This window comes from Vigna unguiculata, chromosome 11 (assembly GCF_004118075.2).
Source record: "Vigna unguiculata cultivar IT97K-499-35 chromosome 11, ASM411807v1, whole genome shotgun sequence".
Classification (NCBI taxonomy): domain Eukaryota; kingdom Viridiplantae; phylum Streptophyta; class Magnoliopsida; order Fabales; family Fabaceae; genus Vigna; species Vigna unguiculata.
Window position 1 is genome coordinate 35701061 of NC_040289.1, and position 19401 is coordinate 35720461.

Below are 19401 nucleotides of genomic sequence, written 5' to 3' on the forward strand. Positions count from 1 at the left end.
GATCACCTTCACTCAATTTAATAAATATTAGGACTGCATTAAAAAAAGTAATAAAAGAATTAAACAATTCCTATAAATATTGGAAAAAAAGACACTAACCCTTGGATTAATTATTACTTTTTAGTTGACTGTTATCTTATACACTCAAACAATTAACTATATTGCCATAAGACATAAATCCCAAGAATATAATTCATTATCTTTAATATATCTTTATTAATTATTTAACTTTTATAGTGATTACTTCTTATTTTCAACACATTGCAAAATTCAAAAACTTTATACATCGCATAATGGGCCCACCTTCGTTTTGTCACCAACTCTTCCACATCACCTCCAAAAAACCACAATCTCATCTCTTTAATTCTCTCATTTTTCATAAAAGCCCATGTTGAAACTAATAATGAATAAACAATTAATAAGAACAAAAAAACCAATTTTTTCTTTATACACCATGTTTGTTTTAGGTGAATGTAGACGGCAAGACAAATTTAAGGTTGCCATTCATCTTTACATCAAGTGATGTGTGAGAAAACGAAAAATGAAGATTTGTGGGATAGAGTGATTGTGGTCCCTTGCATGTGAGATGAGAAACAAGAATAAAACCAATTCAGCACAAACGTATTATATGAAATATCTGAACTTAGTTTTTTTTTTTTTATAGATTTTTGGTAATGTTTATCTGATGAGGCTTCAAAATACTTTTTTACACTAATTTTGGATGTGTCAAATTTTTACATTTCAAAATTAATTTGTAAAATCAATTCATATTAATGAATTGTTTAGAAATACCTAAAATCAATAGTAGATATAAAATTTAAATCAAAGAGAATAAATTTTTCTTTAACTTCTCTATCAACCAAACATGATTTTCTTACATCAAATATTAAAAATGCACAAAATTGATATTTTAATTTTTTTAATATATTTTAAAATTTCAAAATAATGATCATTAATATATTTTACAGATATAAATTTAAAAAATTTAAAAGAGAAAATAAAAAAGATAGTGAGTTCCACTCCTCCCAAATAAAACTAAAAACTAATATTAAAAAAAATATTTTTTTTAAGACAACAGCAAACGAAAGTCTTCCTCACTTTTTAAATCAGACTAAAAAATGAGGTTTGAATTAATTAAGAGTTTAAGAAAAGAAGTTGGAAAAAAAGTGTAAGGAGCAGGTGAGAATAATAGGGTAGGACACATGGAGTGCAGTGTGCGGACTCAAACTCCTATTTCAAACCGATTAATACTTCACTCTTCCCTTCATCAAATGACAAAGACTGTACTATTTTGTTTCCTTCTTTCATCTTTCACTCTCCTATCACTATTCAACACTCAACATTCACTCCCTTTATCTTTCATTTCACCTTCCTTTGTTACCTTCCACTTCACACACAAAACCAAACCACTGCAACACAACATGCCAGACCAGGCACAACGTTAAACAAGGTTAGCACTCATGGATCCATCTTTACACTCTTACATAATCTCTATCCACATTCTACTTTTTTTCTCAATGCAAAGTGGTAAGACACCACCACACACTTCAAAGTCCCACATTGCTCAGAGAAACTTCAAACCCCAAGGTTCTTTCAAAGGATTATTCTCTTTTGAATTGGGATATTAGTTATGTTTTGTTGCTTCACAGTTTCATCTTTTTTTATCTTTAAGAAAACTCGTTTTGCTTCTTAACTCTCCAAAATAAAGACGTTACTTTGTTGAGCCTGAAATGTGATGTTTCTTCTGCAACTCTTTCTGTTTTTTCTCCCTTCAAAAGCGCTTTTTTTCTTGTCAAAAGTTATGCCAAAACAAACTCACATCAATATTCGAGCTAGCTGCAAGGTTTCGTAGCTTTCGTGTATAATATATTTCACTCATCCTTTTGCAAAAGCAAAAAGAATATATTAAGAAAAAGGGGCTATTCTACAATGTACTTCTTTTGTCTGTTTCTTTATCTGCTTCTTCAGCTTTTTATTTATGCCCAATAAATTAATCTCTCTACTTTCTCTCATTTCATTCTCAAAAGATGGATTTTTTGTTTTGTTTTCTGTTTTCCTTCCTTACACCATCTTCCTTTTCGTTGTCGAGTTCTGTCGAGTTCAACGTTTTTGCATGCTTTCTCGTTTCCTGTAACACGTGATTGATTCCCCTTATTCCCAGAGAGATTCCTTGCATGAAGTGACCTCTTAGGGGCAGAGGTTTTCCCTTCTCTGTCTTGCCGTTTTTCTGTTCTGCAATGCGCATGTATAGAACATAGAACATAGAACATAGAACATGTTCTGTCACGAAATTCAACTACAACATGTTATATGAACATCTTGTTTGTTTCCTCATTGAAGCAATGGTGTGAAAAAAAATGTGAAATGGGTTAGAGCCTAGTGGAGTGGTCATCTGGCAGACAGAATCAGAAGGTTTGAGCGGTTTTAGGTAAAATGGTTTGTGTTCATATCACAACAACTTCACATCCTAAACTCTTGTTCAGTGGACCATGCCTACTTTCACGGCAAAATTGGGGCTAAGACATTTTCATTTTCGTTTTCATGTTTACAATAATGCCCCTAGTACATGTATACATGGAACAGAGGTTTCAAAACGGGTTACCGGATCCAATGTGATTTGCAGGTTATAGTGGGTTGGTGAGAAAACCCTGATTCGAACCAGATTTCTGAAATGAAGTCCAAACTCCTCGAAAGTCTGATTTTTTTTTTAGGTTTTTGATGGGTTTTTGTGGGCATAGCTAGATTTAACCAACATTACAACATTGTGCTAAAAAGTCTCGGTTTTGGTGTAATGGTCTGTAACATTTGGTTTGGACACAAATTTTGAAGCTTTCTTTGATCAGGTTCTGGTTGGATCTGTTACTGTTAGTTCATTAACTCACAGGGGCAAGTTGGTATTTTCATTTTCAGAGATTTGCAGATGTTGGGCACCTGTGTAATTTCATCATTTTCTGTTGTTGTAGTTGTAGGCCCCTCTTGATCATTACTGGGTGCTCTTAGCCTGAAACAGCTTATCATAGCATCAGTTGGTAATGAGAACGTTTTCCCTCATGTGTGGACCTGTGCTACACATTTTGTGTTTATGCCAATTTACTTGACTTTTGTTCCTTTGATAGTGGTGTCCATAACATTTTCCAGAGACATGTTTTTACACAGTTTTATTATAATTGACACTTAAGAATGTTGTAATGAAGTGTTTTCTTTTTAACTATCTTTATAAAGTAGTTATATATTATTAGGTAAAGGTGCTTTTTTTAAGATTGAAGTGAAAACCCTATTGAGCAAATCTTCTGCATTTATGGCTTATGAGGTGAAGATAAGAAGATGATAACATCCTGCATGAACACATTTATTTTTTTTCCATAACTTCCACCTTCTCATTGGATTCTCTTGTCTCTGTGTGTGATATGTTGTCTGAACTGTTACAGTCATTGTGGGTCAGGGAGCATTCAAGCAGCGAGGCCCAAATTATTAAACTGGTTTCTCTTTACTGGACAAGAGGCAATTAAGCCATGCAGACACCAAAGACAAGGTAACCTTTGATGAACTGGTGCATTGTTCTTATGCTGTTTCATTAATGTTTGCTATTTCAAAATGATTTCTGGTTTTAAAACATGCCAAGAGTTTTCAGTGGTGTTGTTTACATTGGTATGTGTTGTGTTTCTAAATCAGGAGAAAAATGCTAATAGATATAAGTTCTCTATTTATTCTTCACTTTGTTTACAGCAATTAGTCAAGTCTAACTAATTTTCTCGTTTAATTAATTTTGCTGGACTTTCCCTTTATATGTGAAATATATCAATTGCTGAAAGCTAACCAAAGATACCATTACATTGAAAAGACATTATTGAGTTTACCTAAATAATATGTTATTGATTTATCTATATGATACGACAAACTGGACCAATTTGTTGAACAATTGGATGATTTGTAATCATAGTTGTCTCCAAATCTATAGGCCTAATCATCCTTCTGCACTCTCCTTTTTGGTTCCATTTTGTTTGGTTAATGTGGTTCCTCCCTATAACTGCGGAATGGAATAATGAAGATTGGGACCCGGGGCAGTTATCACCAACTCTAATGAATGAACAAAGCTTTGTTTTTTCTATTTGAAAAAACAAATAAGATTCTCTTTCAATTACTAGAAATCTGTTATTGCAATTTCACTGTTAATCACCGTGTTAGGTAATTGAAAATAGTTCCTAACATGTTCTTGGAAGACACATCTCATTTTCAAACTGAATTTATGAAGCTGATGGCGCCTAAGTTATGCGTCGAGAAGACTTTCTTGTAACTTGTTGGAGTTATTTTCGTTTGTGCTTGGAAGAAACTTTGCATTTTCAAACAGAATTTATGAAGTTGATGACACCCATGTTGTTTTAGGAAGACTTTCTTGTAACTTTTAAGCGTCTTTAAATTTTTCTAGAGAACTTTTCTTTTTCAAACGGAATTTATAAAGATGATGATGACTCTATGTTATACTAGGAAGACTTTGTTGTAACTTGTTGGAATCTTCTCCGGTGGTTGTTGCTCTGTATTTTAGCCTCCATGTGTTTGTTTAAATTTCGCTTTGAAGAATGGTTCGCCTTATCTAGTCTAAGTTCTATATCACGTTAAAGGATTTCTGCTGCAATGTGAGTGTGAGGATACTGTTTAGCATGGCAACAAGATATTTGAGGCGAGAATGGAGAGATATGGGTTTACATTTCCCACAGTGAAGTTCACTTGCTTACGTTTTTGTAAATTGATTTCAGAAGTGGTTCCTCTGAGGTTCCTCAGAAGGTGTCTCCTCGTGCTGTGCGCCAACTCAGGCCTACTACTGTGGATACTGATTCTGTATCTTCTTCAAGTCAGGCTAATAAATCATCAAAGGAGAGAAGCCCCAAAGTCACTGATCGCAGATCACCCAGAAGCCCAGTTGTTGAGGTACGGTTTCCTTTTCAAATGATACTTTAACTGCAAATTTCAACTAGATATGTTGGAACAGAAAACCTTGATGATAAGAACTACAATCTCTATTCAGATGCTTTTTTCCTTTGATATTATAGTAGCTTATAATGAGTTGTTTTCTATAATTTATCAGTACAGTTTTTTCCTAGCCTTGAAATTTGTGGTGAACAATGAAGCATTGTAATTTTGTGTTGTTTTAGAGGAAGCGCCCCAGCAAAATATCTGAATTAGAGTCTCAAATTTCTCAACTGCAAAATGATTTGAAGAAGGTGATGGATCAGCTTGTTTTGTCTGAATCAAGCAAGAGGCAAGCGCAGCAAGATGCCCTGGAGTCCAAGGAGCAACTACTAGCTCTATCTGCAAAATTTGAAGAGTCACAGAAACACGTTCTGGATCTTTGTGCTGCCGGAGAAGGTCGTGTTCTTGAGCTGCAGAAAATCATAGATGAGCGTGATATGGCATGCCAATCTGAACTTGAGGCCTCCAAAAAGCAGCTCTCAGTTGAGTCTTCTGCCTTGGCCTCTGCAATGAATGAAATTCAGATGCTCAAGACCGAACTTGAATTGGTAGCCAATTGTGAGAGTGCACAATCTCAACAGGCAAAATCAGCAGACACGGAGCTACTAAACATGAAGCAGAACTTGTCTGAAGCTCTTTCTCTTGTGGAGACCATGAAAAACCAACTAAGGGATTACAAAGAATCTGAAGCTCAGGCCCAAGCATTGGTCAGTGAAACCATGTTGCAGCATGAGGCTGCAAAAAATGCTATTGAAATCCTAAGAGCAGATGTTGCAAAAGCTGTTGATGGCTACAATACTATTGCTTTGGAGTTGGACCAGTCCAAAGCACGGGTAAACTCACTAGAGGCACTTGTTAGCATGCTTCAGAAAGACCCCATCAGTAACAAATTTGAACACCAACCTGAAATATCGATAGAGGGAGAGGGTTCTTATGATGTAGAAGCAGAAGTTGTTTCTTTGAAGTCTGAGGTTAGACGCCTGCAATCTGCCGTAGAAACTGCTGAGACTAAATACCAAGAAGAAAAGATCCAAAGCACGGTGCAGATCAGAAATGCATATGAACTTGTGGAGCAGATAAAATCTGAAACCGGTAAGAGGGAAGGTGAGCTTGAGGCTGAGTTGAAAAGGAAGAAAGCTGACGTTGAAGAGTTGAAGGCTAACCTAATGGATAAGGAAACTGAGTTACAAGGCATTGTGGAGGAGAATGAGAACTTGAACACCAAGCTTCAAGAGAGCATGGCATCCAAAAATGAGCATGAACTCAAGATGGAAACTAAAAGACTAGAAGAATGTGTGGCTGAACTGAAGTCAGAGATGATGGACAAGGAGACAACACTGCAAAGCATATCTGAGGAGAATGAAATGCTGAAGATGGAAATCAAGAAGCTCTCAGATGGTGGTGGCAAAGTGAGTGAGGAAGTTGCAGCTGAGGTAGAGGGAGCTAAGGTGGCCGAAAAAGAGGCTCTGATGAAACTTGGGATTGTGATGGAGGAAGCAGATAGGAGCAACAAGAAGGCTGCAAGAGTGACTGAGCAGCTAGAAGCAGCACAAGCAGCAAATTTAGAAATGGAAGCAGAACTGAGAAGACTAAAGGTGCAGTCTGATCAGTGGAGAAAGGCTGCAGAAGCAGCTGCTGCTATGCTTTCATCAGGGAACAATGGGAAAATCACAGAGAGAACTGTGTCTCTGGATAACAACAACTACAAGTGCTCACCCTATGCTGAAGACATGGATGATGATTTCCAGAGAAAGAAAAATGGTAACATGCTGAAGAAGTTCGGGGTCTTGTGGAAGAAGCCTCAGAAATAGTGAGTGTCTGGTTTTATGTATGTTGTTATGTTCTGAATTTTAGTTCAATAATAGTGTGTTCATGTGATGTTTATTTATGTCTTTTGCAATTTTGTCTCATCCTTGCCTTCCAATCTGCACTGTAAATCCTTCTCCGTCAGAAACTGTTTGTGAAGTGTACTTCAAACGCTGGTGTTTAGTTATTGAATACATTAAGCTTCACATGATGATGCACATAATTGTAGTCTCATAATGCACACTGTTTCACTTCCTGAACTATTTTTTTCACTGATGCGCAGTATTTGGATAATGTAAACTTGAGAATAATGTGCAGTATTTGAAGACAGTACTACACGTTGTAAATGTTCCTAACTCTTTTTAGAAACAGTCTTTTATTATCATTGTTATTATTATTAACTGGTATCCATGGATAATTTTCATAGAAAAAAAGGTTACGCATTTGCTCCAGTAAGCAAAAGTGAGCTTGTTTATTTTTCACACATTTTTGGTTTTTAAACTTCTTTCTAAAACAATTTTTGGCATTTGCTCCAGTAAGCAAACGTGAGCTTGTTTATTTTTCACACATTTTTGGTTTTTAAATTTCTTTCTAAAACAAAATTTATTACTCAATAATCAATTTTTCGTTCAAAATCTGAGTTTTGAAATAGTTTGTTGCACCTTAGAGATATTTCCTCATTTGTTCAAATAGTTTGTTACATTCCAGTAAAAAAAAATGTGCTAAAAAAAGGATAACCAAATTTTGTAGAACAAAATATTTAAGAAATACTAAACGAACAAAGTGATAGTATATATAGGTGAAAACAACTCTAGACATTTTTTTCTTCATTCTACAGAAAGCAACTACACTTTCTTTCATCATGGAAATGTTAATCTGAATATAAAAACATTTTGGTAACGAAATGATACTCGTTTCTAAATTTTGGATTAAACTAATCAATAATTAGGGATGGTCATGGATTGAATTTTTAATGATCCAATCCATTTTAGATCTAAATAATTGGATTAGATTTTTTAACTAAATTCATTTTTTCAGCAAAATTAGTTTAGATTTTTTTAAAATCCAGACCCAAATATTTGGATCAAAATTTAAATCCAGTCCAAATATTTATATCAAGATCAAAATCTAGAATATATTTTTGATAAAAGAAATTTAAATTTAATTTTCTAAAATTTGTGTCCTTAAGGGCGACACGATATAATTTGGTTAAAGTTATCAATTTGGCCTAACCCACAAGGTTAGGTCCTAGCCCACAAAACCCACATGGCAAAAAAACCTGCCCATAGACTTTCTTTTTAAATATGAAAATTATATTATTTTTTAAAATGTATTATTAAACTTTATGTCGTCGGCTCAGGGTCGACAGGTCTAGTCTTTGTGTCGGCTCGACCTCAGACGATTGAGTCATTGGATTCGCCTGGCCCTTTAGGGTCGTTAGGCCTGTCCGATCCGAACGGGTCATCTGGCATGGTTTGTACAGGTCATCTGGCACGGTCCGTCCAAGTCATCAGGCCGACTCAACCTAATCGGGTCATCAAGCCGACTCAATCTGTTGTGTGGGTCGTCAGATCTGCCAAATCCATACAGGTCGGTCGTCGGACACGACCTGTCCGGGTTGTCAAGCAGCCCAGTCCAACCCATCAGGGTATTCGGGCTTCCCTAGCTCGTTCGAAATAAAATTTCCGTTAAACGTGACGTTTTATTCTCATCTTCTTCCTCTCAAAGAATGCAAAGAAGAATCGACGTGTAGTTAGAGATGCAACCAAGAATAAACAATAACGATATTGAATATAATTGTTGCGGCAACTGCATGTTGCTGTGAGGGGATATTTTAATTTTTGGTTATAAATTGAAATATGTCTAAATTTTGATAAAATTTTATTTTTAAATTTTAAAAATAAATAGATATAATTCTTTTAATTTAATTAGATTAAATTATTTTAACTTATGATAGATCTAAATTATTTTACTTTGTTAAAGATGTTTTTAGGATAATATTTGAGTTATATATTATTTTTAAATATTTTACTCACATGTCATCTCGCTCAAAATATTTAAGGCAATTAAATAAAAATTATATACATTTATTTTTATTTTTTAATGGTTAATATGAACATGTAAACTATAAGAAGCAGAAAAAGCCGAATAAAAAAGGTCCAATTTTAACTAGGTACAAAAAGTCCATTTATATATTTGTTGATGAGGTATTTAATAATTATATGTTGTTTACATTTGATTTGGGCTTATTCTTTGCATTTTTTTTTTCTTATTGTCTAAATGCCATTTCCATTTAGAGCTGGTGTTGGGTTTTTGTATCTTGGTTCATGGCAATTCTTCTCGTAAAACTTCTAAAATAATGTTATTTCATTTGGGCCTATTAAAATTTGTGTGTGTAATTTAGCTCAATGCTCGCTTGTAGCCATTACCGAGCATTTCCTTTCACACACAAAAAAAACAAATATGCTTTAGTTTGTTTCTCGCTGCACCTCCATAAACTTTCTCTTGCACCTCCACATATATATATATATATATATATATATATATATATATATATATATATATATATATATATAAAGATATGAATTTTAGAAATGAATAACTAAATAATTTTATTTTCTTAAAATCATCCTCACTAAACAAAAAAACATGTCTTACAAAATTTATTTAATATAATTGTTGAAAATTTGAAGGCGTACAGAAGAATAAGAGAGAAAAATTAAATTAGTCAAAAAATACAAAGATTAAAAATACAAAAATAATGTGAATATGAAAAGTGTGTATGAAAGAATTGGAAAAAAACAAAAAAAAATGATAGAAAAAAAAGTTAAATGACTAAAAAAAGTATATATATGTATTTATTTAGATTTTTGATAAATATTATTACGGATTTGGTATGGTTTACCATGTTTTGATTTTTTTGACCAATTATTAATGGACTCGTATAAGCATAGTTGAAATGCCAAATTGATATCTTATTTGAATCAAGAAAAAAATCATGGAAATATTTAAATGGTAGAAAATTTAGAAAATAAAATAGTGCCTTTTCGTTCCTATCATCATTGGAAAAGAAAAATATAACTAATATGAAATTATCGTAAAATTACTTTAGATTACAAATATGAATTTCTATTTATAAATTTTTATTGCATAAAAATTCTTTCATGTTAAATTTTAAATAAAGAACGGTGTAAAAAGTAAAATCTTGCAGCATGTAAAAAACTGAAAAAAAAAAAAAAAGAGTTAACCTTTCCTTTGTAGACGCAGCACTGTTTGAGACTTGCGTGCTTTAAACTGTACTTTCCACTTTCTCTGAATCCATAGCAATGCATAGCACTTCTTCAACTTTACTCCCACAATCTCTGAAACCGTAGGTCGTTCTCTCATACACCTTTAATTCATTCTTTCGTTCTCTCTTTTTTCTTTATCCTTTTAACATTAATTCCAATCTCTGCAAAACAACAAGGTTTTCTTTCTATCAATTACATTGTTAATGCTAAAAACTGTTGGAACCGTTATTTACCAAATTGCATTACAACGAAAGTTTAAGGCTAAAACACATCTATTTGACGCGAATTACTCTTATGCGGCAGTTGATGAATTTATCTTATCAATTTGTGTTGTAACATTTAACATGATATTAGAGCTATTATTAAAAAAAAAAATTATTTTAGCGAGAATTTTTGGATATTCTGTTTCATTGGCTTTCGGATCACTAACGGACCACTCATTAATTTTTAGTCTCATGTACAAGATGTATATATTTCGGTGTGAGAGGTGTATTGGAAGTCCCACATCGACTAGAGATAAGACAATTTCATAGTATATAAGTGAGGTGCAAACTTTACCTTAAAAGTTGTTTTGTGGAGTTGAGTTAGACTTAAAGCTCACTTTTTAACTATTTATTTGAATTTTAAGGTAATTTAGTTCACCATCACAAATTTTCATGTTTTGAAAGAGAAATGTTCAACATGGATTTATGCTAAATAATATGTTCATACTATGCACTGTAATTAATGTATTGGGGATTGTCTCATGCTAAAGGAATTGTTCTAGAAAAAGTGTTAGCCTCATATATACTTTTCTTTTGATTGTATGTATGCTATTTTTACTTGAAAATTCTCCATAAGCTGGAACAAAAGGTTCAGCTAAACTGACATATTTTACAGTGGGATTGAAGCTAAACAACCAAATTCTGCTATTAAAAAAAATGTGGTCGAGCTCAATTAATCATAAATGGAAAGAATATTGGAGCCTTTGTGCGAATAAAATGTAAGTGCATATTGCTTCTTTTTTAGTCCTTTTTCCCTTCCAGTGAAAAATTGATTCTGGTTATGACTTATGCAGGACAAAGTGCTTATTGCTGGTTTTGGCTGAAAAGGGCATGCTGTTGCAGATATTTTTGGAGTTAGGTTCAATGTTGTGAAGGTTCAATCCGATGTATATCCATTCCAAGATGTCATCTACGATGAAGATGTTTACGAAATTCTTTTCCAATTATGCTTGATTCTTGTTAACTTATGTCGATTTATTAATCCTTACCTCTTGTGGTAGATGATATCTAATTATTTACGTAAGTTGTTGTCGTGGGTAGCAATGTTTTAGTGTAACACGTGAAACTAAGGTTCATCAACAGGAACTTCTAATTCCAAGTTTGAATAACTGATATAATTATTATCTTACATAAGACAATTTCAAAGACAGAATATGGTATTAGTCTTCTCAGGATTCTTTGTTGTGGTTGTTGTCTCATTTTAAAAGAATATACTAATAATATTATCAAACCAGAAACAACTTACGTGCTGATATGGTTAGTAACTCTCAAGTGCTGATATAAGTTTTACAGGTATAAAATATTTGATACCACTTTTACCCAAAATCTTAAGACAATGATATTATGAATCTTTATTCTTATATAGCGTTTAACTTTATCTATTTTATCCAATGTGTGACTTTTGACTCATACTTAGATTTGAACTGTTCTAACAATCTCCCCTAAAAAATGAATCATTTTTTTTCATATGATATACTTTTTCTCGAATCAATCACTATATTCGAGATATTATTTATTTTAAAAGTAAAATTTCATCACAATTTTATCCTAAAAAACATCTTAAAGAATTGAAAGAGGAATCTTCCTTTAGATTAACGTTGATTTCGACTTCTCGGCATAATGAGATATTAGTTATACAAGAAAAGAAGGGGTTTTTATAACCTTCCACCAATCACAGTTTGAATGATGTGGTACTGAAGTGATTTTAAGCGGAAAAGTAACAAAATCCCTTCTTTTAAAAGATACCAAATAATAGTCTTAATTTAATTGAGGTTAAGAAACTTAGGAAAAGATTTAGAGAGAATAATATAGTATGATGTTTGTGGCATGTGGTTTGTCAGATAAGCAAAGAGATAGTGCTAGTTGAAGACTTTGACTAGATGTACTTGCTCCACTCCTTCTCATTTGAAACTCCAACCAAAGTAGGTCCAGTACTTGTTGCTCTTTGAGGTGAATGAATGTGACGGTCAATTTTAAAAATTCAGTCCCTTTACTTCTATAATAATAATTTCTCATATCACAATCATCTAATTAAATATCACCATCACTTCCCACCAATCTCTCTACCCTTAATTCAGGACACAACACTAATCACTTCTTCAATGCTATACAGCTGCACATAGAGACTCTCTATTTTCATGTTTTCATACCCAAAACAAACCATTTCTCAAACAAATCAGATTCTCCCTCTGACTCCATTCATTTTTTTATGCCACATTTCAAACCATGGTCATTTGATTAAGCCACTTCAAACAATTTTCAAACTAATTACTGACCATTTCCTCACGCCAAAATCCTGTGTTGGATTTGGTCTGCCAAGTGCCTAAGAGAGAGACAAAATCCTCACCGAACTTGGCGCTGATGCTTCACTGAAATCTCTATTCTAAAATTCTTATCACCTCATTCACCTCCACTATCATGTCATAACATATATACAATGGAACTACGGTAACCACTTTAATTTAATTTAATGCTGCATTTCAGTAATAGCAGTCAGTATAGTCAGAACAAACATGTTCTAAGAATCTACCTGGTGAGAATAAGATGCAATCGTAGAAGAATATCTCGAAACTATCACTAATTATAAATTCAAAGCTCCTGAAAGAAAATGATTCTAACTGTTCAGAGAGTAGTTCTGCATTAAACCATGAAACATCACTCTCATGCTCGCTCTTTCTCACTCTCTCACTCTCTCATCTGTCAAATAAGGAAATGATGATTGATGCTCTATATCTACTTCTCTCCAACTTCATTGACTTGGTTAGCAAACAACCTCTGAAATTTTCATTAGACTATTCACCAATTAAAGGATAGTAGTACAAAAAATTTGACAATTTAAGGAGCAAAAAGAGAAAAAGAAAAACAAAACAACAAGAAAGTAAAAGAAGATGATTCAAGGGAATCAACCAAACCCCTATTAACCTCAGCACTCGAGAGGATTGAAAATCCTAATTAGACTGTTTTTTTGTTTTTGTTTTTGTTTTTGTTTTTCATCAAACACTTGTGGAAATAATCATCAGTGCCTTAGCTTGACGATTGTGTCTACATTAGAGGACTATTGAGAAGTCCATGCCAAGATGAAGTGAGGCCATTCCAATTAGCTCTTCCTGAGTCAAGTTCAGCCATGTTGGTGTCTCCATTGAGTTGCCATGGGAAACCCCACAGCACCCTACTACTCTCACTTTGCTCCCTTGCATTGCAAAGTTCTTGTTTCATGGTGGTCACTGTGACTGCTTGTGTTGTTGCAACACTCATTTCTTGATCATAAGGCAGCATCATCTCTCCACTAACCCCACCACCAGCACCAGCACAAGCATTGCCATTGTCCACCTCCCCCATGTCCCCATTCCCATATCCATAGTACAGATTCTGAACATTGCTTTGTGTTCCGAGGAACCCACTTCTGAGAGAATCCAAGAACCCTGGGTTTGTGGAAGAGTGGTGCATGCCAGGGTTCCCAAGGATATCGCAAGGGGTGCTTGTGGGGTTCCCCAGAATTGAAAAGTCATGTTCATCATAACCCAATTGCCCACATGACTGCTTTTGCAGCCTTGCCAGTGCAAGAGTGAGGTCGCTGGAGTCATAAGACAACGAAGGAAGACCAGTGAGAGGGTTGTTTGGATTGGGTGTGAATCCTTGATCTTGGATTCTCTTTGAAGATGAAGATGATGACGACGATGATGACCTCTTGTTCTTCCTGCACCCTCCTCCCACTGGAACATTCCTCAGTGTTCCTCCTTTGGTCCAATATCTTCTGCAGGATTTGCAGAAGTACCTCGGCTGGGAAAGACTGTAATTGTTGTAGTAACAAAATTTGGTGTTGGTTGAGTCACATCTGGGACACTTCAGAGCTTGTTCTGGCTGAGGCCTTGGCTTCCTCTCTTGCTGTGCTTTTGAACATGCCAACATGTTCTCCAATGACTGGTTCGACATTTGCTGCAACAAACAAAAACACAAAAAACACATCCAAATTAACCAATTTGACTCCATGTTATAACATGCATACAAAAGGGTTAATTTAAACTTCCAGATTTTGTACTTTATTGCATTCAAGGGGAATTTTCCCCTTACTTTTCAGCTTGAGAGACATATCAATTACATGGAAAACACCATGAATAGTAAAGTATATGGTTTAGAATAACGAGGGAGGACAGAAGTTTCCTATAAAAATGTTAAATATAAAACAAAACCAAGATATATAACTTCTCTGTTCTAAACTGATCTCATGAACTAAAAATTGAAAACACAAAACCAGACAATAAGAATCCACGAAAGACACAATTAAAATACGTTGTTTTGTTTTATATTTACCTGGTGTTGTCCGGTGGAAGGATCCATCCATACAAAAGAAAATATATGCACTTCTGATCTAAGTGATAACTTAAGAACTCGAAAGGTAAGAGCTTTTGGTAGATTGTGTATGTGGGTATGGAGTTTGGTGTGTTTGTGTGTGTAGGAGAGTACTTGAGAGAGAAGGGAAAGTGGAGAAAGATGAGTATAGAAGAGAGACCATGCAAAGTGAGGTAATAGAAACCTGTGTAGGACTAGTTATATATAAAGCACCCCACAAGCAATCCCAAGAGAGAGAAAGAGAAGAGAGAGAAGGGAGTGTAATGCAATGATGTTTTTTGCCGTACACGATGATGGATGAGGTTGGCTTGCACGCAGAGAAAGCATTAAGAAAGAAAGAAAATTCTAGTGCATTCTCACTTCCTTACTTACCCAATTCCGTTCTGCAACGGTTTCATACGAACCAAAAAAAAACACAAAAACAAAAAGAAACATAAACATAAACCCAACACACAAGGTCCCTCTCTCGCGTGGATGCAACTATTAATGGACCCCACCTCACCATAGGTCCCCACACATCCACCACTCTCTCTCTCTCTCTCCACTTCACCACCTTAACAAAATCCAAACATCAAAAACAAAATAAAAAAACCAAAACCTCTGCGATCTTCTCAGCCCCCAAACACAAAACCTCGTCCTCTCGTGTCCCTATGTTCGTCTCTTCTTCTTTTTTTTAAATTTTAATCATTCCCTCCATCTAATCTAATCTAAACCCAATTCTTCTTTTCAAGTAAAGAAAAGAGAGCAATAAATAAATAAAACGAAGAAGGGTTTGCTGCAATGGAAAAAAAAAAAAGGATTTTGTTTGGTATGTGTGTAAGTATGATGAAGTGGGACCAAGAGGGTGTAGCAGGAAGAAGATATTATTAATTGAAATTGATGGAAGGGAAGGATTGTCGTCGTTTGTTGAATGTCCGGGTGATGTGGATTTGTAATGATGTTGGGGACAGGCAAGGGGACACTAATGACAGTGACAGAGGATCTCCATTTTCATCTTCATCCTTGCTTCGTCTTTTTCCTCTCTTCATTCCCTTCTTTTCCATTTCCTCTTCAAACCCCAAAATTCTTCACATTCCAACCCTCTTCTTCAATCCCCACATCACAAAATTTCATCTTTTTAACTCATTATCCATCAACCATACTTCAAACATTCTGTATCTGTGTGATCTGCATAATGTTTTTTTGTTTGAAGAAAACTATGTATATATGTGTATATAGTATATACATATATACATATAACAGTAACGTAAAGACAGAGAGATGGAAGGGAATTAACACGTTATATTGGTGGCTGAGAGTTATTGGTTGATTCTTCACACCTAACAAGTACTACTGTCACCACTCACTCACTCATTCACTCACTAACTCACTCACTCACTCCATATTCATGAGTCAATTTTTGCTTTACCTGTTTTGGGGTCACTTGGGCCTTCAATTTTGGTGCTGGTGGTCCCTCTTACTGATGATGATCAATAATAATCTGAAACACAGTCACTGACTTGTCTTACTCAACTCCCACTTATTGGATTGATGCAATTCCTCCTGCATGCCCTTTCTTTTCCTTCTCACTCCACACGCATTTCCCATTATTTCCTATTATAACACTTCGATACTTTACCAAAATTAATTAATACTCTTCTTCTTCTTCTTAGTATAACATGTTTTTAACATAATCGATATACTAAATTCACGGTTTTTATTTGACATAGAACAACACTTTTGCTGTTAATGATTTGAGAAAAATAAACACCATGCAATATTTGAGGTATATCTTTTTACATTGCTAACCACTGTCATCATGTCTTATCCCGTTTGTGCGGTTGTTGGAATATCTATCCATGTGGATTCTTAGACCACATTCACTCATCGATTCATCTTGTTGGGATCGTGACATTCACTGTAGAATCGTGCTCAATCTGAATCCACATTTTGCATCCATACATCTCTGATTAAACATATCAGTAAGTAAAAGAAAATAAAATAAGGTTGCTTTTCACACTGTCTTAACAACTTCATCTTCAATACTTTCATAGAAAAATACAAAAAAAAAAAATCACGTGTTAGTTTAGTTCCACAGCTGATTAGGGTTTATGTACGTTATAGGATTTCCCCTTAAGTAAGGTTATCCTTAACTGACCGACATGAAATATTAATTAGATAATTAGACAGTGATTATGAAGTTAAAATTCTATTTGTTACAAATTCCGACAGACACTGATTTGAACATCAGAATGTTTTTGTAGGTTTATACCCAATCGTAGGTACATACCCTTGTAAGTACAGTTTAGATGATACAATACCTAAAGATTCTAATTATTTGAGCAAAGTTTGAAATGTAAATTTGATGCATATGCTCAGTTATACAACATTTCTTTACTTTATTTAGGGCAAATTCTTGCAACTGTAAGGAACACGATTGATTTAGAAAAACAACAGACTCGAAGATTCATCTGAAGCCAAATATACAGGGAATGATTGAATAATAGTTACCAATATTTGACAATGCAGAAGAGAATGATTATTTTCGTCTTCTTGTTTTCTTTAATCAATCTAAAGATTAATTAATCAGATTCATTTCCTCACACATGGCGTTTTGTCGCTTAGCTGGTGAAAAAAAGAGCCACTTCCTTTTTTTTTTTTTTCCACAACCGTTCCAAAAATGATTAGAGAAAAGTTAACGATCATCATTGCATTTTATAAATATTTAATCACTGGTTTACATGAATCATGGGTCATACTATTTCTTTCTCTTTAGTTCCAACAATTAAGACCAACATGAACTGATTGCTAACCTAACAATCATAGCTATTCTGTCGATATCCCGCATAATAGTTAAAAGAGAAATAAATATAACCATATATAAGTTTTGTTTGATCTTAATTATTCCAAGTTAATTACAATCAGAATTGTTTTAATACAACCACTAGTTTCAAAGACAACTTAAATACTTTTTTATGTTCAATCTTCTGATATATCTTTTAAAGATAATACAATAAAGAAGTTTTAGGTTTCAAAACGGATAATATTATATATAATGATCGAACATAACAATGTTATCTCAACCATCTTAAGATCTGAACAACAATAATATAACTATAATGTTTAAAATTTAACTAAATTATATATGAGTATCAAGGTTCAAAATTGTAATAAAAATTTGTTACATTCCTTCATATAATTTAAACTTGAAACACCCAAAAGCCTTGATGCTAATATACAAAACTGAACTAGCACACCGTTTTCAAAACTTTGCTACACAACATAAGAATCTATAGATTATCCCCACTCAAAAGAGGAAAGAAAAAAGTAGAAGAATGGTCCAATTATGTGATGGTAGTACGTTGTATACTGTGTGATTTGTTGCTAAATTGGGTGTAATGTCCCCGTAGCCATTGGTATCATCAGATTCTTTGGAGAGGCTGGTGGGAAAATAGTATAATATATATATACTAACTATAATTCATAGTGTCATTATCGCTTTGTGGAAAAAAATTAGCAAACAATGATTGATCCCACTTTCACACATATCCTTTGGATCCCATAGAAATTTAGCTTTGAGTGCACCCTATGTAACCTTACAAGAAGAGTCCCTTGCTAGCTAGTATTCAAAGTAACCATAGATTGAAAGGAAAAGAGAGAAGAATAGATATATAGTAATAATATAAGTTATCATGTGGTGATTGAAATGAACATGTGTGTGTTGAGCAATGGATATTTGAGAAAAATAATGCAAAAAAAATAAAAAAAAATAAAAAAAAAAAATTTGTGGTGGGCCATGGATTGTAGGTGGGGCAATGAGGCATGAACATCATAGGGATCAGTCATGTTTGTTGACTGGTCAAATTTATACAGTCAAAGGAAACACTGAGAGCAAAAAAAAAGTAAAAGTGAGTGATGGGAAACTGTGCCCAAACACCCCCTTGGCACACAACACATACGGTAACGTTGTTTGTATTAGCATTTCTGTGAAGAAAAGAATCTGGTTGGTGTTCCCACTTCTTTCTTCCGCGCAGAATCTTTGTCTCTATGGTTGAGGTTGATATGTCATCTCATTTTGTGTGCTCCTTCGTGTTTAATAAACATAAACCACTCTCATTATTAACAACTATAGGATGTGATGGGTTCGTTAGATACTTTGCAACAAAATTTTAAACAAATAAATGGATCAACACAATCACATAAAGAAAAGAAAAGCAAGATTGTTGTGAAGACTTCAAATTGGAAAGTGGGATAATATTTTTGTGGCATACAATTTCGTTGAACTAGCCTAGCCAATGAACCAGAAAAGACAAAAATGTTTGCCAATTACAACGCGTTCTTGCTTCGTAACAACTTCGAGATAACAATGATAATAATGATGTTGGGATATTAGTCATCGACGTTAAAAGTCGTTAATTTGCATCGACAACGCTTTTTAACTACGGTTCTGACGAACCCTCGTTGTTACTCAAACGCCGAAACTCTGTTTTTTTATTTTGGTGGGAAAATTTAACAGTAATATAGTGTTATGTTTGGTGATGTCTATTAAATGTTTCATTATGTAGTAAGCGTTACATCAAATCTTAATATGTTGGTTTTCTATCTATGATGTATAGTACTTGTGATGTTTCCTTATTCTATCACTTTGTTGAATAAAAGAATGAATAATGTTAGAGTTTTTTAAAGAAGGAACGGAAAAAATGAGTTCCGTTTCCGATGTTTTGTTGAAGAGGGAATACTATTTG

General features: G+C 34.0%; 2 protein-coding genes across 10 annotated transcripts; one reads left to right on the forward strand and one right to left on the reverse strand.

The window, feature by feature from the left end:
* The first annotated feature begins 1262 nt into the window (after positions 1–1262).
* On the forward strand, positions 1263–6997 carry LOC114169528 (interactor of constitutive active ROPs 3). Of its 9 annotated transcripts, XM_028054716.1 has the most exons (6): positions 1263–1450; positions 2341–2428; positions 2964–3029; positions 3429–3532; positions 4755–4926; positions 5151–6997. In XM_028054716.1, exons 4-6 carry the CDS (start codon positions 3513–3515, stop codon positions 6777–6779), a joined length of 1821 nt encoding a protein of 606 aa, XP_027910517.1. In that variant the 5' UTR covers positions 1263–1450; positions 2341–2428; positions 2964–3029; positions 3429–3512; the 3' UTR covers positions 6780–6997. The 9 variants fall into 9 exon arrangements, with proteins under 9 accessions (XP_027910517.1, XP_027910519.1, XP_027910515.1 ...); XM_028054718.1 differs by lacking the exon at positions 2964–3029; XM_028054714.1 differs by lacking the exon at positions 2341–2428.
* A 6087-nt stretch (positions 6998–13084) lies between these two features.
* LOC114170059 (dof zinc finger protein DOF2.1) lies at positions 13085–15038 on the reverse strand. Its single transcript, XM_028055537.1, has 2 exons — positions 14639–15038; positions 13085–14263 (listed from the first exon to the last, which is right to left on the reverse strand). The coding sequence occupies exons 1-2, from the start codon at positions 14663–14665 to the stop codon at positions 13370–13372; spliced, it is 921 nt and encodes a 306-aa protein (XP_027911338.1). The 5' UTR covers positions 14666–15038; the 3' UTR covers positions 13085–13369.
* Between the last annotated feature and the right edge of the window lie 4363 nt (positions 15039–19401).

Excerpts from the sequence above, each read along its gene's own strand:
- LOC114170059 (XM_028055537.1), bottom strand. The coding sequence starts at position 14,665 with ATGGATCCTTCCACCGGACAACACCAG. Across the intron at positions 14,264-14,638 it reads CTTCCACCGGACAACACCAG|CAAATGTCGAACCAGTCATT; the intron begins GTAAATATAAAA and ends TGTTTGTTGCAG.
- LOC114169528 (XM_028054716.1), top strand. The coding sequence starts at position 3,513 with ATGCAGACACCAAAGACAAG. Across the intron at positions 3,533-4,754 it reads ATGCAGACACCAAAGACAAG|AAGTGGTTCCTCTGAGGTTC; the intron begins GTAACCTTTGAT and ends AATTGATTTCAG. Across the intron at positions 4,927-5,150 it reads CCAGAAGCCCAGTTGTTGAG|AGGAAGCGCCCCAGCAAAAT; the intron begins GTACGGTTTCCT and ends GTGTTGTTTTAG.